Genomic DNA, 25,166 nt, shown 5'->3' with positions numbered 1-25,166 from the left:
ATCTCCTCCGGGACCAGCCCGAGAGCACGGGTAAGCAGTTTGGGGGGACCAAAACATCGACACGGAGGCTCCGGGGTTCACCTGGGACACCGGGTTGGCAGCAGCCACGGTCGCTGGAAGCCGGTGAGTCCTGGCAAGCAGGGGTGCCTGGCTCCACATACACATCTTGTCAATTTAATTAATTTAGTTATTAAATTAACATTTACCAACACGCCAAGCCCAAGCTGCATGGTATGTCCCTTGGGCTCGGCACTCTGGGGGCTCAGGAGACATCTCTGGAGCCCGTCTCTCAGGGTTTTGTTCTGCTGGTTGGATCCATCTCGCCGTGGGAGGACACAGCTGGTGACTGTCAGGGCAGCAAAAATAGGATGAGGGTTGCTTCCACCCGTCACGTTATGGGGGGAAAGCTAATGAGTGATTTCTATGTCTGTGCAGCAGCGTATGGAGGAACACCTGAAGTCCCTTCAGAGGCCTTGGGGTCAGAGCAGAGCCAGCAGTCCCCAAAACCAGGTCCCTGGGGTCAAGGGGTGGCCCTAAACTGTGCTACTCCCTGAAAGGGAAACTGAGTCATGGAGCAAGAGAGAAACCACCCAAAAGCCCAGCGATACAGCCACATGCAGCCCATGTCCCCTGAGCACTTGCTCTGGACCGTGGGTGATGGATCTTGCTCGTGGGCCACCAGCCAGGGGACCCGGGGCCCTTGGGAAGGGGGTGGCAGGGATGCTGATCCCCGGGTGGCACTGCTGGGCACGGGCAGCCTGGGCTGGTCCTGCTCCTGCTCTGGAAACCTGTCCCGTGGGCATGGAAAGAGCTCATCCTGCCCATGCAGAGTAGCATCTCCATGGGTTTGGGGGTTCAGGGGCTCATCCTGCTCATGCAGAGCAGCATCTCCACGGGTTTGGGGTGCAGGTTCTCCACTTGCATATCGCAGAGATGAGTTGGGTTCCTCTTCATGAAGAATGTAGAAACCTCCCCACAGAGGCATCACAGAAAGGTCCTTCTCAGGGGCTTCCTTTGAAGCAGGAATGTTTGTGCAAATTGTACCAGGCTGGGGAGGGAATGGAGCTGTGAGCACTTGGCCTGGGCCAAGGGCTGGGGCCGTTCACACTGGTGTAAAACCACAGGAGAGGGAGGAAACTGGTTTTGTCTCCATCCGAGCTGAGGCTGTGCCCTGTGAGGCTGAGGAGCTGGAGCAATTAGAAGTGATGAAGATCATCTAAAAATAGGTATTAGTAAATGTCAGGCCGGCAAGTGCTTGGCAAACGTGCTGCAAGGACAGGGTGGCTCAGCTGGGTTTTCTGTGCCACCGCATCTTTACGTACGATGAGGGGCCAATACTGCTCAGCCCTGGGTGGATCCTGCTTTTGGGACACCACCACCACCACCCCCCTCCCCAAAGCCCCAGAACCTGGCTAAAGAGTGGCTCATCCCTGGCCAGAGGCGTTTTCTGTGCTGTTTTATCCCCTTGGGAGCTGCAGAAAATCCCAGCTCTGCTTTGGATGCGAGATGGTGGGGGGAGAGCTGGGCTGTGGGGCTGACACCAGGCCCTCAAGGTAAATCATTTCTCGGTGGCTTTTAATAGGGGAAAACTTCAGCAATCCCCACCCTGCCCGCAGTAAAAACCATGGGATGAGCCCGGCCCCCCTCGAGTTGGGTGATGCACTGCCAAAACCATCTCAAAGATGCTCTGGTCCTCCCTCCCCACACAAAAACCAGGAGCCTGGGGACACGGAGCACCCATGTCCTCCCCTGCCAGCTTCTCCCCCCACCCCCAGAACCCCACCTGTCCCCAACGTGCCAAAAACTTGCTTAAAACAGCTGGGACATCAGATTTATTTTGAAAAATAATCCAGATTGGGGCAGATTAGTGGAAACACATCCTTCCCCATCTGCCCCGGTGGGGCTGTGCCAGCTCCCCGGGGGGGCTGCTGGAGCCAGGCGTGGGTGCAGACACACACCAGGGTGACAAACCGCCCCGAGGAAGATGAGGTGCCCCCATGCTGTGGGCCTGGGTGGCCGGAAGGGTGCAAGGTCAGGGGGGCTGCAGGCTCTGGGGGTGTCCTGCTGGGTGGGGGGAGCTGCATCCCCTCCAGCCCAGCTCTGATCAGTCTGAGGTGACCTGTATGGGCATCTCTGCTTGTCACCCCCCATCTCTGCTTGTCACCCCCCATCCCTGCTTGTCCCCCCCAATCCCTACCTGTCCCCCCCCATCCCTCCCTGTCCCATCCCTGCCTGTCCCCCCCATTCCTGCCTGTCCCATCCTTGCCTGTCCCTGTCCCATCCCTGCCTGTCCCCCCCATTCCTGCCTGTCCCTTGTCCATCCCTGTCCCCCCCCATCCCTTCCTGTCCCCCCCCATCCCTGCCTGTCCCTGCCTCAGCACCCTTGTCCTGCCTGTCACCCCAGGGCAGGCTGCGGGCAGGGGGGTGGAGGGAATGTCACACCACTGTTCATTCTGGGGGTTCTGACCTGCATGTGTGTGTGTGTGTGTCCCCCTCCAGCCCCTCTTCCCCAGGACAGCTCCCCAACCCCCTCCCTGCCAGCGGGGGCTCATCACTGAGCTGAGCTTGTCAGTGCTCAGCCGCCCTGGGAGAGCCCGGCCCCCAGCCTTATCCCAACCTGGTAATTAGATCCTTAATTACCCCCAATTTCTCTGGCAAGGTGCAGGGCTCACCTCTGAGCTGGAGGAAGGACAAACAGAGCAGGGACTGTTCCGGGCTCAGGTTCCAAAGCTGCCCAGAGTTTTAAAGTGAACTCTACTGAGGTTTGAAATCCATCTCTGTGGTTTTTTCTGCCCAAACCCTTCCCTGATAGCAGGTACTTGGCCCTACTTTGTGCCTCAGTTTCCCCAACGCATGAGGGTAACAGTTCCCACTTGCTTTTCCTAACAGGTGAAAAGCAGAGGTTTGTTTTGGGTTTGTTTTTGTTTTTAACTCCCTCTGTAGGTTTGGGTTAATACCTGCTACCAGAGGAGGACGAAGGAGCCTGAGGTGAAGCTTCACAGGGGTGAAGCCACTTGAGAAGAATTAATTTTTATTAATTCTGTGTATTTTTGGAAGGGGGAAGCACCCAGCGGCTGTCTTTTTTCCCTGCCCAAGTGCTGAGGCATCACAGCTCCGCAGTCAACGGGGACAAGGATGATGCTCCAGCCCAGTTATTTCTACTTGATAAATCAAGCAGCACTCACCACGCCAGTATTTTTGGCCTCTTCTGCCCTAAATGAGCCCATGCTCGGCATCTCTCCTTCACCTCTGGGTGCCACGGAGAAATTTTCACCAAATTTGAGCAAAAATTTTTCTCAAAACACAGCCGGGATGCCCCGGTTCAATGCCATGAGCACCCAAAACCCGCACGGACGGGTGCAGGGGAGGACAGATGCAGGCAGGGCGCTCCTCTGCTCAATCTCACCGCTCACCTCTTGGACCAGCCCAAGAAACCAGCTGAGCTCTTTGGAAAATAAGGAAGGAAAAGCAGATCTGAAAAACCACACTGGGTTGCAAAGCACTGACTGCTTATAAACATCTCAGGGCATATAAACAGCCCTTCTGGGGTTTCTTCCCCTGTTTTTTTTTTTGGTGACAAGCCACCGCAGAGGGCTCTGAGCATCCTTCGCTTGATTCGTATCACCGATGCTGTTTCTATTCTGGATTTCATGCAGCTCAAGGAGCTGTTGGGGTAATTTTTTGCTGGGGCAGCAGCTCACTGTCAAAGGCTCAGGGAGGTTTGCACCCCCCTCGCTGAGCCCTTTGTGAAAAAGGACTGCACGGAAACACGATGGCAGCCGGGTTTCTCTAAACACACGGGTGTCTTTGGGAACCCAAAAAGCACATTTTGGGTTTTGGCTCAGTGACAAGCCTTGGTTTGGCTAATCCAGAGGATCCCTAATCCTGCTGATTGGTCATGCGTGGGGTATGCACTTTGTGGAATAATATTAACATTAACAAGCCACAAGAATTACGCTCCTACAGCTGGTTATCTACCCAACCACCCCCCATCCGACCTCTCGCACATCGCCTTCGCTGGGCTGACTGGGCTTTGCCTCCCTGGTGAGGGCCAGCACATGCACCCCGGGGGCTCGATGCACCCAGCGAGGATGAAGAGTGAAAGAAGTGTCCTCATCCCTGGGGGACCAAAAGCCACCACATCCCTCCTTTTGGCCTCAGAGAAAACCGTCTGCCCACCCCCTTCGCCAAAGGGCTTCAGGGCCAGGATGTGTTTGGCCATTTTTCCACTTGCCCGGAGGCAATTTTCTTCCCATTATCTCTCGCCAGGCACCAGCAGCAGTGCTCTGTGTTCCCTGGTCCAACAGCCACCCTTCTGCCCCGCAAAGCCCTCCGGGCACTCCTCCTCCTCCTCCTCCTCGCTGCAAGATGTGAAACGGTGCCAGGACTTCCCGGCACCATCCCCACGAACTGATGCTGCAGCCCAGGACGGCCCGTGATGCTCAGCAGAAATCACACTCTGCCAGATGTGCAAATCCACCCCGTTGCCCTTTCTCTTGCTCGGGGGCTGCATTTTGGCTCCACGGAGGTGAGAAAGGGGATGAAGGGGAGGAGTGGGCTGAAATTTCTCCCCTATAAACCTGCTCAGTAACTCATTGCATGAGGTGGCGAGGTGGGGCTGGAGCCGACAAGCTCCTAGGATGGGGAGAAAACCTCAGGAAAACATCCCCAAAATGCAACAAGTTTCTGCTGGGGCCACTCACCTTCGATGAGGTGAGCCGTGGGGGTCTCTGGGGCTTCCCCAGGATCTGGGCCAGAGCCAGGACCCAGCTCCAGTGGGGAACCAGTTCCCTGCTCAGCAGGACCAGCCCAGGAAACTCATTTTGACTTCCAGTGCCATATCCCTACCTGAATACAGCTCAGATGCATGGCTCTGCACCAGCTCCCCTTTCCTGGCTTGTCCACCTCGATACCGGGCTTGCAAGGAGAGGAAATGTAAAGGGGTAAAATGCAATGGGGGAAAAAGCAAAGGGGTGAAATGCAAAGGACCCTGCACCAGGTCGCATCCTTCCCTGTGCCTCCGGGCACGCCTGGGATGTCAATAATTGTGCCTTCCCCCAGCAGAGCTTTTTGCCCAGCAGCTGAGCACACACACACACAGGCTCAGGGACCATAAAGCCCACAAAACTCTCATTTACAAACCTGATACACTGGGTATCTGCTGCTCCCCACATCAAGGATCCCAAAGCACTGGGCAAACACCGGTGCTGGTCCCAGCACGGCTGCGGGGCAGCGAGGATGCAGCCCCCCCCTTCACCCCTGCCCGGCTCAGCCTCCTGGTACGGAGGAAGGCAAACACAGATGTATCAAAATGCAACACTTAAGTTTTCAGCCTGGTGCTGAAATTCAGCATTTTACAACGCCACATTGCAAACGCTACAGCTTTATTTCAGGAAATTCTGCGAGTCGCAGCCCTGTGCTGCCTCTCCAGCATCTGGAGATGTTCAGCACACCGGTGTCTCATGAATTAGGTACCAAACAACCCAGGAGATAAAAACTGCTTTCGAAACCTATTACCTGGATGATTTTCCCAAGTCCCTGCCCTGCTACCAGGGAAGGATCAGGACTGGCAGAGCCTGAGCTCTGTGCACCGGCCGTGTAAAACCTCTCTGCCACCAAACCAGCCCAGGAAAAGAAGTTTCTAAGCACTAGCAAAACTCCAGAGGAGCCACAGCTCTGGCAAACCAACCGCAATAACATCGCCTCAGCCAAGGGGATACTCGGAAATCATTGCAAGAAGCTTTATAGAAAATAGACAATAGAGTGGATGCAGCTTTCAATATATTTGCTCTAGGATATAGTAACAGGCACGGTTCTAAAGCAAACACGGGCAGGTGAACTAGGTCGAGAGCTTTTGCTTCGCTCGTTTTAAATTACGAAGTGCTGAGACAGCCTAGTCTAGGATATATTTTAAAGTCAGAAAAGGGCTGCCCCCGCATGCCCTGGGGAACATGCACGCAACCAGCGGAGGCATTTTCTACACAGCTGCATCGTTTTGTGCCTGGAAAGAGCTGGAAATGTCATCGAACACAACCAAATGGATAAACAGGCTCGGAAAAGCACAGCGCTTCTCAGGGAGAGCAGCCGGACGATGTGTTTTCCTGTGTTCGGAGCCAAAAAATGAAGGAAAAAAAAAAAAAAAAAGGAAAAGAAATCAAGTTAAGTTTTGCATCTGTGAAATAGAAATCTAATAGGAAAGAGAGCTGTACATGGTCAAAGTCAAGTCCAGGCTCCAGGAACACCCAGGAGGCCAGTTTCAGGTATTGCTCGCTGCTTCCCGGGATGTGCCAAGCAAACACTCACGTGCGCGGTGCCGAGCCGAGCCCCGCCGGCAGCGCGGCATCCCGCAGTACGCCCAGGGAACCCGCTGCTGGAGAGGAGGTGTGGGAAGCAGCTCCTCGATCCCCCCGGGGAGCAGCGGGGCTGCACCTGCCGGCATCCCCGGGGGCCCATCGGGACGCGCTTCTCCCGGGAGGGACGGATCCAGCCTGGTCCCCTGCGGGAAGCGGCGCTACAGGGTGGATTAGGGCACGGGCAGGTCCGGAGCCCTCCGGGGAGGGTGCACCCCACTCTGCTGCACCCCAGCACCCATCCCCGAGGCTGGCTTGTCCTCGGAAACTAATTTTCGGCGGTGCCATGGTGAGGGGATGGGGTGAGGTGGGTGCCGGGAGCGGAGGCGTCGAAGGGCGGCGTGGCAGGCGGGTGCCGAGGGTGCCGTCAGAGCCCGGGGGTGCCGATGGTGCTGGTGGAGCGGGGATCGGCGTCCTGCTCGTAGCGGTAGTGGTAGCCTTCCATCTGGTCACGACAAGCCTCGCGAAGGTTGTGGAGCCAACGCTTGATGCCGCGGCGGTTCAGGTAGAGCACCATGAGGAAGACGATGCCGATGAGGGCCAACACAATGCCGAAGAAGACGTAGGAGGCCGTCTCCAGCTGACCGGGCTCGGCGGCCGCGCACTCCAACCCCTCGGGCCGCAAGTGCAGTAGGACGGTCCCCCGAAACGGCGGGGGGCCAGCGCAATGCAGGCTGCGGGCATCGGGCACGCGGGCGGCGGCGGCCCGCAGCCAGGTGAGGAAAGGGCGCAGGGCGCAGTCGCAACTCAACGGGTTGGCCCCCAACGTGAGCCGCAGGCCCCGCAAACCCGGCGCTTCCAGGCTCCGCAGCTCGGCGGCCGCCAGCCGCTGCAGCGAGTTGTTCCGCAGGTCCAGCTCCTCCAAGCCGGCGGGCAAGAGGGCGGCCGGCAGCGCCCGCAACGCGTTGCCCGCCAGCTCCAAGCGCCGCAAGCTGAGGTTGCGCAGGGCCAGGGCGAGCTGCTCTTCCAACGGGGCGGCCAGCAGCGCTTGGTTCAGCTGCAGCGTGCGCAGCAGCGGCGCGCCGGCGAAAGCGCCGGCGGCCACCGAGAGCAGCGGGTTGTGGCTCAGGTCGAGGGTACGGAGGGCGGGCAACCCTTGGAGGGCCATGTCCTCGACGGTTTGGATGTTGTCGTGGCGCAAGCGGAGCAGGCGAAGGTCTGGCAGCGGGCGGGCAGCGAAGGCAGCGCGGGGCAGCACGCTCAGGTTGCTGCCGGAGATGCTGAGGTTCTGCGCGGTGACCGGCAGCTCCCTCGGGGGTTCTTCCAACTTCTCGTACCGGCACTGCACCAGCTCCGGGGTGGCCACGCAATAGCAGGCGGTCGGGCAACCCCCGGGGGCGGCTACGGGGGCCACGGCCAGCGGCAGCAATGCGAACCCCAACCAGGGCAACCAGCGCCCGCTGCCCGCTAGCCGCGCCTGCCTGCGGGCCATGCTCGCAGCCCGGGCATGCAGGGGTGGGGGGGGGGTGGAGGGAGGGGGGGCTGGAGGGGTGTGGGGGGGGTGAATGGGTGGGTTGGGGGGGCGGGGGGGGACGGAGCTCTCCTCCCTTCAAGCCCCCCCCCCGGGTTTGAGATGCCTCCGGCGCGGCGCCCGCACACGGCGGCTCTGCGGGGAGCGGCGGCCGCGGCGCTGCCCAAATCGGGGCTGGGGGGGGTGAGGGGACGGGGGTGGAGAAGGGGTGGGAGGAGGAGGAGGAGGAGGAGGAGGAGGAGGAGGAGGAGGAGGCGGAGGAGGAGGAGGAAGGGGGACGGGTTGGGGCTGCCCGGCGCTGAGGGCTGGGCGGAGGAGCGCTGCGGGAGGCTGCCGTCCGGGGGCGGGGGGGGCTCGGCTCGGCTCGGCTCGGATAGGATCGGATCGGATAGGATCGGATCGGATCGGATCGGATCGGATAGGATAGGATAGGATCGGATCGGTTCGTCTGGGCTGGGCTCGGCTCGAATTGTCACGGCACGGCTGGGCTTGGCTCGGCTCGGTTCAGTTCGACTGGGCTCGGCTCGGCTCGACTCGACTCGGCTCGGCTCCGTTCAGTTCGGCTTGGCACGGCTCGGCTGGGCTCGGTTCAGTCCGGCTTTGTTCAGTTCGGCTGGGCTGGGCTGGGCTCGTCTCGTCTCGTCTCGGTTCAGTTTGGCTCGGCTGGGCTCGGTTCAGCTCGGCTCGGCACCGCTCGCAAGCACCGCCCCCCCCCCCCCCCCCCCCGGCCCCCCGCCGCTGCGCGGGGCTGGAGGGCGGGAGGGGGGAACCGGAGGGGAGTGGGGGTGGGGGTGGCCGACGCGGTCCCCTTCCAGCCCGGGGAGGATTTGGGGGTGTCCCGGTCCCCTTCCAGCCCCGGATGGTGCTTTGTGGCTGTCCCAGTCCTTCCCCAGCATGGGGAGGGGGGTGTTTGGTGGGAGCTGCTGGGGGTGGAGATGGGGGCTGTCACCCTCCCTTTCCAATCTGGGGAAGATTTGAGAGGTTGTCTCACACACCCCACACACCCCCCCCCCTCCACCCCCGGGGAGGATTTGGGGGCTGTCCCAGTCCCTTTCCAGCCCTGGACCCCCTTCCCCAACCCCTCCCCTCCCCCTCCTCCCCCCCCCCCCCCCAAAGCCGGACACCCCTCAGCATCCCTGAGCTGTGAGAGAGGCACGGATGGGATTCTCACCGCTGCCTCCAAGTTCGTGCTGCTTTTGCTTTGCAGAACTCAGTCTCATGGTCCCTTGGGAGAGGGGGGGCGCGGGGTGAGATGGGTCCCCATCCCCTCCCCAGCTTTACGGGGAGCCGTGGGGGGGGGGGTCCAGCCGCCAGGCTGGGCCAAGCCCCCAGGACAGACGATGCCGAGGGCCGGAGAGGTCATCGCTTTTATTAAACCAGCTTGGAAAACCACCCAACTGGCAACGGGCACACGACGCTGGCCCCTTGTGCACTCCCAGCTTTATTTTCTCTTTATTCTGTCCATCAGGCTAATAAAAAGTATTCCCTCTGCTGCAAAGCCTGCTTTGGTCTGGCCGCTGTTCTGGGGGGGCTGCCCAGAGCTGGGGGGCGCAGGCTGCCGTGACCCAGGGGATCACAACAAGCCCCTGGCCATGGGGGGACAGCACTGGGGGACACAGACACGGGATTTTTGGACGCCGGAGCCTTGAACAGCAAGGAGCTGGGTGCTGTGTTCAGAGCCAGTGTAGGAGGCAGCAGGATTTAGGTGCTGGACCCCTTTGGGTGCCAAAATACCTCTGCAGACTGAGCTGGGGGTCGCATAAAATAAACTCCATCCTGGGCACATTTCCTCTCGGATCTTGATTTTTCTCCTCCTCCCTGCCCTCATCTCTCATCCTGTCCTTTTTCCCAAAGGATTCCCCCCTTCTCTGGAATTCCCTCCCCCCTGAAGCTGTCCTGAATTTTGTAGGGAGCAGGTAAATTTTGGATGCTGGTGTGTTGTCTGAGTGGCTCCTGACCACCCTTCACCGCACTCCCAGAAATTGGGCAAACCCTGTATTTAAGGTGACAGAGTCTAACAGCATCCAAAAAAATCAAGGGAGCTCATGGGACAGGTGGGGGGTGAAGAATAAGCTTGGGAATATGTCAAATAATTGTGTGCCATCAAATATTTAAGCGTGGGGCAGCATCCACTCTCGCGCTGAAGGAGAGGAGTGGGGAGAGCCAGACATGCACAGTGGGTTGTGCTGAGGAAGTGCTGCAGCACTCATGGATGGAGCCTCCTCTCCTCCCTCAAAATAGCACTTTGAGGCCCATTTACCACTATTTAATTCTATATTTGATGAATCTGGAAGCGCTCTGGAAAACAAGGCAGTTGGTGGCCAGGTCCATTGCTTTGCGTGGAGGTTCTGGCAAGGTCTCATCCACCAGGCTGCGAAAATCCCGGCATCTTTTAGTGGCTCCTCAGAGAAGGATCATCTGCCATAAAAACCTGAGGCTGAGGCAGGGTGCCTTCGCTCCCTCTCCAAAATCCATAAAACACGAGTGGGGAGTGACATTAGAGGTTCTGGGAGAGCACGAGGCGCTCTGCAGCTGAAAGGGATCTGAACCCATTGACTTTGATGGTTGGAGATGCTCCAAGGTTTGGAGGGGACATGTGCTCTGGTGCTGTCCTGCGGCAGGGCAGCTTTGGGGACATGGGGACTCTTTCCTGGTGGGACAACGGTGCCCTCCTTGCCGGCTGCAAACATCCTGGATTTCCCCAGGGATGGCTGGTGTGGGGCCTGGGGGGGGGGGGGTGGAGGGGTGATGAAATCCCAGTATGGTATCATCTCTGGAAAGCTGTGAGCCTTTGGGGAGCTGGGGCTGTGCCAGCATCTGCAGCTGTTCCTCCCCTGCACCTTGCTGGCCTTCTGCTCCTTCTTTTCACCTCATAGCATCTCTGCTCCTTGTTTCAGCCTGGTCCAGCCCAAAGATCGGGTCAGGGCCTCTGTCCTTTCAGATGTGGGGGTGGAGGACAATTTCTTCCCTCTTTCTCGTTGCAGCCACTGTTTTCTGGCCTCTCTCCAGTTGGGTCATAGCTCTCCTGAAATGCAGAGCCCCAAACTGAGCCTCCAGGCACCCCAAGGAGCAGGAGGACAACTTCGTTTTCTTCCATCCCCAAAAGGATGGGTCACTTTTGGATTTATGGTCTCCTCTTATCATCCCTCCTATTAGTCTTGTGTGTTAGTCTCCTCTCTAGCAACATCCCTATGTACTTGCTGGATGACCCCGGAGCAGTTTTCCACCCCTTTTACCAATCTCAGTCCTGACATCTCAGTGTTGACCACCAGGTTGATGCTCTTCATTCCCAGTTGTTAATGGTCACACTGAATCCTGAAGCCTCTCAAACACACGCTCCCCTTCGAGCCTCTGTTGGGCTTGGATAAGTTTTAAATCCCCCTACACCATCTCCCCCAGACAATAATTCTGCATTTGAAGCAGCATCGAAGACTTCTTGCCATTAAAGGCAAGGAGACCTGCATTGCCCTGATGCCAGGAGTCCATCGACTTGTCACAGGATGAGATTAAGTTGGGCTGATGCGATTTATTCCTACAATTTAATACAGACCGTTACTCATCCCCTCGTTATCTTCTGGAGGCTTCCAAAAATAATTGATTACTTGCTCCGTGTCTTCAGTAATCGGTGTAAAGTCACCTGCTCTGCGATATTGCTTCTTCTTCCTCCTCTTCTATGATGGCCCATGTTATTTTGGGGTTTGCAGCCCAGGGATGTGCAAGCAAGGCTCTGGTTCAGAGCTGAACCCCTTTGGGCTTCCCAGCTCCTCTCCCACTGCGTCCTGCCCTGGTTGCTTTGCTTCTGGTGCTGCTCTTGTTGGCCAATTGCAGATGGCTTTTTAGTGAAGGTTGGAACAAAAATATATGAAATGCTTTGGCGAGCTCCTTTTCACAGCAAGGACATCAGTCCTTCCCCCTCCATCCCTCCTCGTTTCCCCCTGCTTCGAAATGAGGCTGAAGGTTCTCCTCCTCACCACATCGCCCCGGGGTCCTGGGCTCTGTGATCATTCACTTTTCTTTTTTACTTCTGTTTTCCTTGTGGTTTGTGGACTGTTTGAAGGCTGCAGCTCTGGCTGTGAGGCATCTCATGGTTCCAGGGTTTCCCTGCCTACTCCACTGTCGTGGTTTGAGCCCAGAGGGCAACTGAGCACTACGCAGCCATTCACTCACCCCTTCCCCCCACAGGAATGGGAAGGAGAAAATGAAGCAGAAATGGCTCAGGAATCCAGAAAAGGACAGGGAGGGGTGGCTCACCCATTAGGGTCATGGCCAGAAGACAGACTCAGGGGAAGAAAAGAAAACATTACTTTAATTCAATGCTAACAAAGACAACACTTAACAGACAAGGTGGGACAGTGAGAAGTGTCATCACATCCAAAACCACCTCCTCCACCCCTCCCTTCTCCCCGGGCTCAGCTCTGCTCCCCATCTCTCCACCTCCTCCCCCAGCAGCGCAGGGGCAGGGGATGAGGGTTACAGCCAGCTCACTGCTCCTTCCTTCTCGGGATGGGGGTGAACGCCGCACATCCCTCCCCTACTCCACAGGGCTCCCCTCTCGCTGCAGACAGTCCTCCATGAACCTTCTCCGCAGTGAGTCCTCCCCATGGGATGCAGCCGTTCCTGAGCTGCTCTGCTGTGGGAACTCCCAGCACCAAACCACAGCAGCGGGGGCTGCTTCTCCCCTCAGAGTCCCGGCCTCCTTTAAGCGCAGTCTCCTGTCCTGGTGTGGGCTCCTCCACAGGTTTCAGGTTGGCTTCTGCTCCACCGGTGACCTCCATGAGTGGCAGGGGGGGTGACCCTGCCATCTCCCCACGGTATTCAGGGGTCTCTGCTTTGCTGCACGACCCCCATGTCCTCCTCCTTCCTTCCACTGACCTTGGTGTTCATCCTTCTCCCAACTCGTCCTCACAAATCCCCAACCCCCTCCCAGGTCCCCCTCCTTAAATATGTTATCACAGAGGGGCAGCCACCATCACTAACTGGCTCGTCCCTGGCCAGAGATGGGTTTGACTTGGAGCCAGGGGAGCTTTGAGAAGCTTCTCATGGGGAGGTCACTGCCATAGCCCCCTCCCTGCTACCAAAACCCGCCCCACACAAACCCAGCGCAGCCACCACGCCGGCGCAGCGCTGAGGGCAGTGGAGCAGCAAGCCTTGGATGGCTCAGAAACACTTCTGGTGCTTGCCAGCCTTAAATTGGCAATTAACAACATTAAACCCACGGCCCTTTGTCTCCCCCGTCACGCAGTCGTGGGTAGAGGGGAAGATCTGAAGACATAATACATGATTTAAAAAAAAAAAAAAAAAAAATTCTGTCCATGGCATCTCTCCCTGGCACATTTTCAAGTGTTACTCCACACGGTTTTGTAGGGGGATGCTCTTGCGTGGGTGGGGGGGAAGAGTTGATGTGCCGGTTGAAATATCATCGTGAGATGCGTTGGGATGGAGGGGGAACAGAGCAAACAGAGCTTGCCACGTGCAGCTCTTTGCCTCCTCTGCCCTCTTGGATGGGGCACTTCTTCTGGCTCCCTTTTGGTGTTTTTTTTTTTTTTTTTTTTGCTGTTCCTGCTGATCCCTTTCAAGTTGTGATTTCCTGCCCCGGCCACACACTTTGGGGCAGCGTAAGAGCAGCCCTTTTGCTGCTAAGAAATCCTATAATCCATAAATTGCGGTGTTTGAACCCAGCTATTAACCTTTGCTCAGCAAATGCTGGCAGCAGCCGAGTGCAGCATCCCTTTAAAATTCATGTCTGTGACACTGGCATTGCTCATTTCTCTGCAGGATGATCCTTGGAATAATGCTGGAAAACGAGGAGTATTTTCTTTTGACATTTTTTCATGTGAAGCCATTGGAAACAACACTTCTTTCTGTTATAAAAAGAAACCCATCCCACCTGTATTTGCAAGGGGTTTGGCACTGAAGCAAGAGGTCGTGCCTCAGTATTTGCTTCATCCCAGGTGATTTCTCTCCCTCCCTTGCTTGTCCCCTTTTGGGATCGCAAAAGGTTTTGTAAAAAATCTACTTTTAGCCCAATGTGGGACAGTCTGCAGGACACAGAAGAATGGGGGGAATAAGTCCCAGATTTTTTGTCTCGTTCCAGGGATGGTGCAAAGATGCAATGGGCTGGGGGGGTCCCTGGTCCCACTCCCAAGCTGGTTCCCCATGACCTGGCAGAAATCACCTTCCCCTGTCCCGTTTGCTCAGCACGAGCAGATAAGAAGTGGGAAATAAAAGGCAGGCTGGGACGGACAGACAAAACAAGGTGGGGACGGCACATCCCTGCGGGCTGTGGCTGGCCGTGGTTATCACTGCAGGCACGAGCTCGTCCCTGGGATGCTTTAAGCCACCTCCTTTTCTTGCCCCACAGCTCCCGTGTCCTCATGTCTGGGCTAGTAGCCCCCAGATCCCATCTGCCACTTGTTTAGAGGATGGTGAGGGTCAGTGTAGCGCAGCCACCATCCATCCCGCAGGATCCCAGCTTCTGCTAATGGATTCATCGACGTCCAGAGAGCCGGGTGGAATCGGACCCTGCTGAGCTAATTAGTGCATATTTTAAGATGGTATCAAAGATTTCGCATTTAAACATTATGGACTTGCAAATGCAGCTGCGGGTGGGCAGGTCTGTTGGGGCTGGTCGTGGTCATGGTGATACGAGTTGGGTTGTGGAGATGGTTCCTGATGAGCTGTGGGGGGAGAGGCAGGGGGGCAAGTGAATTGGGACCCCCTGGCCATGGATCCTGGAGCCTTCAGGGTAGTTTTTCACCCCAAATAAATGAAATCCTGCAGTTCTGGATTGTGATGGCCAGGCAGCAGAGCCTGTGTTGTGTTTAACCACTCTATTTATATCACGATAACTGAAGGAGAGAGGACCTTTTCCCCAAATGTCTGCAAAGCACCATGCATACTAGTAATGCTCTATAAATACATTAGCAATAAATAATGAATAACCTGGATGGGCATTAAAGTGTAAACAGGAGGTGAAGGGCTCTCTCCCATTACCGCTCCCCTGAGACCCATGCGGAACCCTCTCTCCAACTCTGACTTGATGCAATTCCAACTGCAGAGTCACAGCAGCGACAATATCATAGATCAGTGGCTCCATAGTTAAGAAAAACAATCCGAAAATAGTCCGGAGGGCACAGTCTTCCTCCCAATGGCGTGCTGGATTTGCTTGATCAGCGTTTTTGCCTGCAGTGCTCGTCTGCCTGCGTGGGCTGACCCTCCCAAGGAGTCAGTCTTCTCCATGACACTCTCCTTCACCTGAAAGGTTGGGAGCCCCCTGATTTGGGAGGTTTTATCCCCCTTGGATGTAGAAGAAGCAGGGAGCTGTGTCAGCTGGATGTGGTCCCCCAAAGTCACCGCCCTATGACTCAGGGTGGCCCCAGCCTCAGCAATGGGGGGGGGACATGTCCCCATCGCAGTGGGATCCAACGGGATCATTCCTGTAGATAATCCCAAGGGGCAGCACGGACACCCAGCCAAGGTGCAGAGAGAAAAGATGAAATGAAATTTATAGATGTGACACGGGATCATGTGGGGAGGGGACTCTTGCGCTCCTGAGGTTATGGGATAATCACGGACTGGGGTTGATCAGAGGCATTCAATCTGTGTCTGCACATCAGGGGGTCCCACGCTGCTTCAAAAAGTTCCTCACGACCCCAAAGGCAAATCCTCTTGCTGCCAGCTGTAAATAATTCATCCCAGGGTCCACCATCTTCCTGGTGAGGACACTTGGGTTGGGACTCGGAAAACAGGGGCTGCCGGCTCCGAGCCCTTCTCCTCCCGCAGTCTTGCTCTGCTGAATCTGGGCGTTAATACATCAGCTGGCTGAAGACAGCTCAGAATCAGCTCTGCTGTAGGAGAGAGGAAAGGGGTGAGCTCTTCATCCACCCAGCTTTCCAGGGAGCCTCCTGCCGAACCACGGAGATGTGATTTGGGAGCTCTGCCAGCCTGGCTCCAGGCTCGCAGGGCCAAGTACCAGCAAACCCAGTGCGTCATGGTCTGGTTGGGATCTTTTTTTTTTCTGGTTTTGTTCTTGTCGGTGGCTCTGGCAGTGACCAGGCTGGCCAGCGGGTCCCGTGGCTCCACAGCAGCCCTGCAGCAGGTCTGGGCTCGGGAGATAATTCATGGGGTGGCACGGCAGCATCGGCTGGGAACGGGGCCATGATAAGGTTTTCCCCCTTGCAAAGGGGTGATGCTCGAGGGCTGGCTGATGCTGGGAGCTGACCTGGACATGCAGATGTGATGCATCTCAAGGATCTCATAAATTCTCTTGCTGAAAAGAGCTGTAGGAAGCCAGAGGGTTTGGGGACCAAGGAGCTACATGTCCTGGAGTAAATTGCTTTCCTGACACTTCTGCTGCCCTGTGTTTGAAGTAGGCTTTACATCTCCCCACGCCTTGCAGCCCCCCAGTCGGTGGGAGGATGCAGAGCGTGCTGGAGAGGGAAACACCAAGGTGGGACCTTGGCTGGAGAATCGGGTGGCCCATCTCCATCCAGCCCTCATGAGCTGGGTCTGTAGCAGGACCTGGCCACAGGCCCCATTTGGGGTGTTGCAGGGGAGCAGGAGAGGAGGGGAAGGGTGTTGGAGCTGTGCTCAGGGTCCAGTTAGTCTTAACCCACCTCTGTGTTGAGAAGGAGTTCTTAATTCTGACAAATGGACCCACTTGTGTATTTGAGCTGCCAAAAGGGGGGAAAAAAAGTCCAAGTAAAATTTTATGCACATTTTATCTACTGGATCTCTCCCACCCGACTCCATGACCAGGGCCAGTCTGTATTGGTAAGAGCACGTATGTTTAATGAAGCGACAAAGGCCATTAACATCCATACAAAAAGGATAATAAATAGAATTGTCTGGGCTTCAGTGGAGAGCCACTTCCATCCATCACCAATTCCCCCTCCCCTGGTGTGGCTAAGCCGGCCGATAGCAGCAATGCTGTTTAATTATCTGCCTGACACTTTCTGGCTGCTGTGGGATGGGTAATTAAGCAAAGTGCTCCGGAGGGCTCCCCGGTTGTATCGTCTCACTTCTCACAGCAGAACCCTCCCCCCCCCCCCCCCCCCCCCCCAACCCCCAGAGCCTTTCAGGCCTGTTTATCTTTTTGTATTGTTTCAGAGAACTATTATTTCATGCTTTTCAGGGTGTCAAATCTATTTCCAGAGTTTAACGAGTGGCTTGGAAACCATGTTAATGACATGGGTTGCTGGAGAGGGCGAGTGGGACGGTGGTGGAGCTCACGGGGGGAGCCGACCTCCCACTACCCCTCGCTGCTCAGGGCTGAGCTTCACACCCAGGCGATGGCTGATGCGAAGCTGCTGGTAGCATCCCAAATTATCAAGTCAAGTGGAAGCCAAGGGAGTGATGCAATTAGAGAACAAGCAGCTGACGGGCTGCCGTGCGCTCCCTCCGCGGCTCTGACATGTCCTTCCCTGCATATTTTTCATCGCCAGCCAGCTGAGGTCTTGCTACTACACCAAGCAAATAAAAAGCTATAAATTTTCCTGATCTTGGGACTGGGTGGAGGGCCACGATTACTCATATCGGAGCTGAAATTAATAATGGAGACATGACAAATTACACACTCACCTGTGATAGCGCACGGCACCTTGAGCATATTTAATTAAAGCTCAGTGCTGCAGCTCCCGGGCACCCTGAGCATGGAGCTGTGAAGCCTTGGTTTTGATGTCTGGTGGCAGAGCTGAACTCAGAGCTCGTCCGTGGGCATGGTGAGGGCAGGACAGATGGACAGGCATCCTTGGGGACAGGGCTGTCACCTGGGGACATTGCTGTGGGGACACCCGCTTGGAGCAACCTGCTCCTGGGGGCTTCCCTCTCCATCCTTGCAGGGTGGGGGGTGTCATGGGGGGAGGCTGATCCTGGCTCCTGTGAGGCTGTGATGATGATGGTGATGATGATGATGGACCTCTCTGCCTGGGGTCATGGAAATTGGCCCTTGGAGCTGTGAGCGCACCTGGGCTGGAGGCTGTTGTAAATCCTTTTCCTTTCTGCTATGGGAAATTAAAAAATAACCATGGAAGATAAAAAGCAGGGAGGGTGTGGTATGTAAAAATGCACAAGGGGGTCCTGTGGCTTCACTCTCCCCAGTCTCTGCCTGTTCTGCATCTGCTGGGTGACAGGGCTGAGGTTTAGCATAAGCTGAGGATGAAGGTGTTGTGGAGTCCCAGCTGGGCTTCCCTTGGGGTGCTCGGTGGTGGCCACCCAAATGTGATGTCCCTGGAGTGCTACAGACCTGCAGAAACAACTCCCTGTCTGCCCCATGCTTTACCCCACAGCACAGATGGGGATATCGGGTCCTGCCTGGATCTGCTCCAGGGGGGAGACCAGGTCCAGCTGTGCTTAGAGACCCATGGAAAAATCTTCTAGGGGCTTCTCCCACCCAGCAAGCTGGTGGCCAGTCTCAAACTGGGGTGCAATGAGCTGGGGAGGTCGCTGCATCCTGCCTCCTTAGGGTGTTTTTGCCTTCCAGCTGGTGAAACACAGTGGTAGGACCTGGTTTTGCATTAGTCAGGCGGCATAAGTGGTCTCCTGAGTCTAAAAGGAAAAAAAAAAGGCATCAAAAATGTACTCAGCTGCCATGGCCATGCCAAGACTCTCTTCTGCAGGTGTGTGAGGGTGACCTTCACCAGTGACAGTCCTACTCTGGACAGGGACCAGGCAAACGTGGCTTCCTCAGGGACAAGGAGAACCTAATGTAGGACCTCCGCAAAGGAGAGCACGAGCCCTAAGTGTCCCGTAGTCCCCAGAGACCCTAAATGACAGCTCAGATTTTGTTCCTCATCTCCCATGGGCAACAGGATTTTTGGAGCAACCTTGGATTTGGGAGGGATGATGAGTGTGTAGCGTCCAGCAGCTCACCTGCGATGAACCTGGGCTCAGCAGATGAAGTGTATGGCAAATTCTTCCTAAGGGAGATTTGATGATGATTTCTGAGCAAGGAGTGACAACAGAGCTAATTGGAATGTTTAAAAACTCCTGCCTCCTGCTTGCAGAAGGGATGCTCGGGGGAAAAGCAGGGGCCAGTGATCAGCAGGATTATAAATAACTTGCCGTGGGGCCCTTCCACCTTCTCTTCTGTGGCACGGTCATAAATAGTTTGCTTTGGGAAGCACCAGTGCATTAGTGAGAGCTGTAAAACTTCAAGGGCTTCAGCTTGGTGTTGCTGACTGAAACCCCAGCAAAAACCCAGGGAGAAAAATGGATCCCATTTTCTTTTATGAACCACAGTGATCTTGCCAGCTTAAAACGCCTTTTAGGAGACGCACAAACTAAAGCCCAGCAAGGACAGACCAGCCTCTGGTTTTCACCCAGGGCATAAGTTGTTCGAATAAAGGTGAGACAAAACATGTCCCAGCAGAGCAGTCCATGAGGCCACCCCAGGTGTTGTCCCACGTTGCAAAGTGTCCCAGAGAGGGACCTGCCCATGATGCTGTGACTTTGGACACTCTGTCCTTGGTGGCACTGAGAGGAAAAGGGGGGTTCAGAAGGTGGTTTTGTGGATGTTATTGGGGAGCTCCTCCTCAAGGGACAACTAGGGTGAAAGGTGTGATGTGGAAGTGGAAAGAGGAGGTGTTGGACTTGGTTGTGGGCAGGACTCAGCCCAGCAATGCCAACTCTTTCAAGGGGGTTAATGCTGCCCCAAAAGGGTGGCTGGGGGCCTGGGCTGGTCACCAAGTGGTTGCAGCAGAGCTCTGGGTGGGTGTGGGATGGACACGCTGCCCTGCCACCCCACATGGGTGGGTCTTGTGGGGTTGTGCCTGGAGCAGCCAGCACCAGAGATGTGGCAAGCTCAGACCTTTTTGCCTCCGGTCTGCAAGATGTGAGTGGCAGGGCTGGGGCCGTGCACTATCCATGCTTGGAGAACTTTCCTGCATCTCCCCATCCATGGCGATGCCTCCAAGCTTTCTCCAAATTTTTCCCTGACCTTCCTGCACCATCCTTGGCCGAAGTCTTTGTCCTTCAGCCCAAACTACACCAAGAGATCCCATTTATGAGGTCTTGAGGAGAGCGTGGTGGTAGCTGCCAGGCTGGAGAGCCCTGAGCGGTCTCCTGGGCCTCTGGGAGCTGTAACCCTTGTCCAGGTATAGCAAAAACTAGGGGGGTAGGAGGTGTTGTTGGACAGAGGGCTCCCAGCTGGGTGGGGAAGGTGCTTGCAGGGAGGGATCGCTGGTGAAGGCAGCGGTGTGACTCAGCAGAGCCAGCAACCTGATATTTCCCGCAGGAGCATCTCTAGCGCCATGAATCAAAGTCGTGAACAACCCACAAGGCAACCACACTCCAAAGCTTCCCGAGCCTGGGCTGGGGCAGAGCCCAGGCTTTTCTTCCTCTGCTGCTCCTCAAGCAGGGTGGGCTTTCCTCTGCCACCAGAGAGACCTGTGCCACCATGGGCAGAGCAGCAGAGGTGGTACCTGAGCAAAATGCTGCAGCCGGAACGCTTTGCAGGAGAAAATGCAGACAAGGGAGGTGATAACATCTGGTAAATGATCCTTCTGTTATTGCTGTTTTATTGTTGCTTAATGGTTGGTGTAAAAAACCCCAAGAAGCTTCATCAAGGTTGTGTTGAAACCTTCTGAGCGTCAAAGCAAGGGCTGCTCTGAAACTGCTGCGTGGGAGGGGGAGCATGGAGAGCCCCCAACTTTTGACTTCTCAAAGACATTTTCTGAGTCACCACCCCAGGGGACCTCTCTGCTGATGACGTGGGAGCTGAGGGTGATGTCATCTGTGCAGGGTCCCTACACCAGGGAGGACAGATACCTCTCAGCAGCCCCCAAATAGCTTTTATGCTGGGCTTAGAATAGAGGTTTTAAAAAAAAACCTGCTACATGGAGAAGATTTTAGGGATGAGCAAGCTTGATGTGATCACGTCCAGAATTATTATTAACTTCAGAGCTGCTAGAGTTGCTCGACTCTGGTGATGCACCAAGGGCGTGGGACCAGCTGGCCTGGGAGCAGAGCCAGCTCCGGTTGCTGGTATCTGTCCTCACCTGGAAGTTGGTGCACGCAGGGAATGGGAGCAGGGAAGGCCACCTCCCTGTGCTGGCCTCTGGGGACACACGGCTGTCCCAGGTGTCTTGTTTTGGGGAGGAGGAATTATTTAGTCTCTGGCAGCCCTGCTCCTCTCCCAGCCACCATTGCCTTTCCAGGCTGAAAGATGCGCCTTGGCATCTTCTCCTTGGGCTGCTGTAAGGAGGGATGTGTGAAACAGCTATTTCTGCAAGGGGAATCTGTCCATCCCTCTTTGCCCAGGGTTGTCCCATCCATCTGTCCTCTAAGGGTCTTTCTCCAGGTACCATCAGGGTGTAGGATCCTGCTCAAAGCAACCATCTCCATTGTCCCTGTTGAAGTAAGATCTCCCTCCTCCCCAGCACTGACCCATGCTGGTCCTTGACCTCTCTCCAGAGCAACCACCCACACATTGCCATGGTCAATATTATCCCCAGGCCGGGAAGGAGCCACTCATCCCTGAAGATCCCAGGGCACGGTCCCTGAAGTCAGCCCCCCACAGAGAGAGCTGGTGGGTTGTTTCTGACTGGCAGAAGCGATGGTCCAGCTGTGGTGGTTCTCGTTTGCTGGTCTGAAGCCTGCAAAAGATTAGGAGAAAACAGATGGCTCCTAATTGGCAGCGCCAGCTTACTTCATGCTCTCCAGATAAACCGTTAAATAAAGGCTTAAATCAAACTTCATACAAGTTAGGACGCTGCTTGTAATTATTTTGAAATCTAGACAGACTTAAAGGCCTGGATCAAGGCTTTGATTACTGTAAAGGATGAAAAACACATGCTCTTCCCTGTAAGGCCGAGCAGCAAAGGATTGAAGTGCTGGAGACTGGAGTAGTAAACTCCTCAGCCTCTGACACCCAAGGTTTTGGGGGAAGAGCAAGAGGTCATGGACTTTGACCATGCTTTTACATGGTGGTAGACCTGTGGGGCCGCCTGTGATGGGACTACTGGGCACCATGCAGCTCACTATGGGATATGCCAACACAAACAGGAGACTCTGGAGGCCTGTGGGGAGAAAGAGCTTGGTGGCAGCTGGGGAGCAGTTCAGGGCCATTCAGAGACATGGGATGTTTTTAACTGAAGCTGCCTGCAATCATAAACGGGGCCTAGCAGAAAGCTGGAAGGGGGACTTGTTACAAGGGCATGTAGGGATAGGACGAGGGGTGATGGTTTTAAACTGACAGAGGGCAGGTTTAGGTGAGATCTAAGGCAGAAATTGTTCCCTGTGCGGGGGGTGAGGCGCTGGCCCAGGGTGCCCAGAGAAGCTGTGGCTGCCCCCTCCCTGGAAGGGTTCAAGGGCAGGTTGGACGGGGCTGGGAGCACCCTGGGCTGGGGGAAGGGGGCCCTGCCCGGGGCAGGGGGGTGGTACTGGATGGGCTTTAAGGTCCCTTCCCACCAAAACCAGTCTGTGGTTCTGTGATATGCAGCTCAATTAAGATAAATGAGAATAAATGAACTGGCCATCAGCTGGAGCTGTTTAAAAGGGAGCAATGCCCCTGGAGCACCCATGAGCATCTCCCACCAGAGCAGCATGTGCTTGTGGCTGGTCCAAGGATGCACAAGCACATAAACCCATGTGTTTGGGAAAGACCTGTGTCCCCAGTGTCACCTGTGTCCCTGTGCGAAGGCAGGGGCATTTCTACTGAGATATTTCCACATTTCCAGGGTGCATGAAGGACCCTTCCTGGCCTGGTTTCAGGTGCATTTACACTTCAGAAAACCCAGAGGACATAAGCACATGCCTAAAGTATTTTCTCAGTCTGATTGAAACTTCAGACTTTGCTGGACCAGACCTTCAGTTCCTGACCTGAAGTGCATTTGTAGATGTACACATAACACTTGGAGCTATTCAGTTGTCAGTCATGACTGTGGCTCCTTTTTGCCTTCCAGGCAACAAGTAACAACATCTCACTGAAAAACATCAATTTCTCCCCAAAGTCTCCAGGAGGTGAAATTTTTGTTTTCTGTCCTAGAAAAAACAGCATTCCTGCAACTCTGACCAAGCAGTCTCTGAAACTTCTTCCTTTCTCAGTCCATCCAAGCAGAGAAAATACCCTCAATCCCACCTTAAACCCACTGAGGAGCTGCTATCTTTTCCTAAAATTTTGTTTGGGTGCCAACATTTAACCTCCAAAGGAACTTTTTTGGCTTGTTACCACTTCGAGCAAAGCACAAACCTCCGGATATCTGGAAAGAGGGGAAATATCTGGAGAACGCTGAGGCTCATGAAGGATAAGGACCCATCCTTGCGGCATTAAGGCAACCAAGTCATCCTGAATCAAGGTAATGTTTTTTAAGGACTGGGCCCAAAACCCTTGTCTAGGGTCACACTGAGAGTCTGTGGTCCAGCCTCTTACCCAATGTCAAGTTCTTATGTGCTGATAAAGCACAGGAGGTGTTGACGATAGAAAGTTATGGGGAAGACACGCCACCCCTTCCCTACTTTAGATTTTATAGTTTGTGGTTAAATGCCAAGAATAATTGGGGGATTTTGCAAATGTAAAAGCTTTATTTTGGGGGAAAAAGTGGTTTAGTTGAGTATGGCGTGAAATTTTAACCTCGATTGTTACACGCTTGGCTACATCTGTTACCCTACAGCATTAAAAAATCTACAGGTGCTGTGATTTGTGCATGGCCATGCAGGATTAGCCACTTCTCCTGCCACGTGCTTTACTCTCTATGATGCTCATTAATAGTTTCCTTTAATCCTGGATGTTTTGCAGGCAGAGGGGAGACACAAAGGGCTGAGAAGTGGAGCCGGAGCCTCGTGCGTGGCTGAGATTAGCACGGTGACTCAAGGGGAGATGCATGTCAGGGTTGCTTTGCCTTTCCCCCTGGTTGGTTTTAGGGGATAAGTAAATGTCACTTTAACCCGTAAGGCTGTGTGGCATGGGAAGGAGAAGCGGTGGGGTGGGCTCTGATCCTGCACCACCCCCAGGAGAGGTTTCCCATGGGAGGTGGCACCATGGGCAAAGGCCACCCAACCCTGTGTGGCATCTTGCATTCCCCCCTGCTCCCGTTGGCTGCTCCATCCTTCCTCCCCTCTTGCTCCCTTGTGAGCTTTCCCCCCAGAGGCAGCTTTGCCGAGCCTTGTTTATTTGGCATCCCTGGCTGACAGCTTGCTGCAGCGCTAATCACCGCTCCGAAATGGCAATTAGAGTTGTTGCTCGTGTGCGTAGTACAAGCAGCCAGATGTACCGTCCTCTGCAGCTTCGCATGCAGACACTGCTGATCTATTCAATCTTCATTAGCAGCGTTGAATGCCACACAGAGTGGGGAAAGAGATGTAATTTCAACAAAATTTAAAGGTGCTTTCCCAGGAAAGGTAAGACCCCTGGTTTTTTTTTTTTTTTGCAAAGCAGCATCCTGGGCTCCCCTCCTCTGCAGCAGACATCAGCCCAGGAGGAGGTGGAGAGCTCAGGTGGGAATCACAGGAGTGCTGGCCCAGACCCTAAGAGCTGATTTATTATTTACTGGGTTACATAGTGAAAATAAGAATAATATAATAAGTGATGCTAAGGTCTCATCTTGGTGTCTGTCCATGACATGATGGCAGCAGTGGGAGCTTCTGTGCCACCACCTGAGAGCTTGGACCCCGTGCGGTCCTTTTCTAGTAGGGAGGATAAAATTTGGTTTCTGTGTCCAGAGAGGTCCCAGCTCTCTCTCCAACAGTGAAAGGACACGGTGCTGATTTTCCCTGGCTCAAGGGACCACACGCTGCCAACTGCAGTCCTGACTCTGCACAGTCACACCTTGCTGGGGCTGGAGCGGGGTATCTTGCTCTCAGCATGGATCTGGCATCCCCCACCGAGGGATGTAGGGACTCGGTGCAGCTCAGCGCGGTGCTCTGGGTCTGCCCGAGTGATTCACGGTGATTTTAGTGCTGCACTGAGGCTTTGAAGCCGTGGGGGCTGCTGCAGGGGAGATGCAAGGCTGCAGGGAGGATGGAGACCTGCAAGAACCAGGTTGGGCTTGTTCTCATCTACCAGGGACTGATCCCAGGGAAGGACAAGGACAGGGTGCTCCTGCGATGTCTCCTAGGTCTTTGCTTGTGCTTTGCTTTGAATAACTGGAGTTGGTTTTGGGGCTCCATGGGGAGCTGTGGAGCGGGGAGACTCCCCTTGATCCAGGGTGACCGTCTGTGCTCAACCTTGGGCTTTGAGACCCTGCTTTGAAGTGGGTAAAGGGGTTCATCACCCAGATCACATCCTGCCATGGGGTTCAGAAGCCAGAGGGCTTGCAGGGGGCCAGGGCGTTTACTGGACCTCAGGATCTCCATGAAACTACGGCTTGCTCTTGACCTGGGGGGCTTGTGCCATGGTGCAAGATGAGCTG

At 55.2% G+C, this 25,166-nt stretch overlaps 1 protein-coding gene across 1 annotated transcript; it reads right to left on the bottom strand.

Moving 5' to 3' along the window:
* Positions 1-6,598: 6,598 nt before the first annotated feature.
* TPBGL (trophoblast glycoprotein like) lies at positions 6,599-7,951 on the bottom strand. The gene has a single exon (XM_042793386.1). It carries the CDS (start codon positions 7,780-7,782, stop codon positions 6,718-6,720), a length of 1,065 nt encoding a protein of 354 aa, XP_042649320.1. The 5' UTR covers positions 7,783-7,951; the 3' UTR covers positions 6,599-6,717.
* Between the last annotated feature and the right edge of the window lie 17,215 nt (positions 7,952-25,166).

The sequence above is a fragment of the Tyto alba genome, unplaced genomic scaffold, assembly GCF_018691265.1.
Source record: "Tyto alba isolate M040663 unplaced genomic scaffold, T.alba_DEE_v4.0 Super-Scaffold_2, whole genome shotgun sequence".
NCBI lineage: Eukaryota > Metazoa > Chordata > Aves > Strigiformes > Tytonidae > Tyto > Tyto alba.
This window is presented reverse-complemented; position numbering and strand designations above follow the sequence as displayed.

Coding starts and splice junctions, on each gene's coding strand:
- TPBGL (XM_042793386.1), bottom strand. CDS start 7,782: ATGGCCCGCAGGCAGGCGCGGCTAGCGGGCAGCGGGCGCTGGTTGCCC.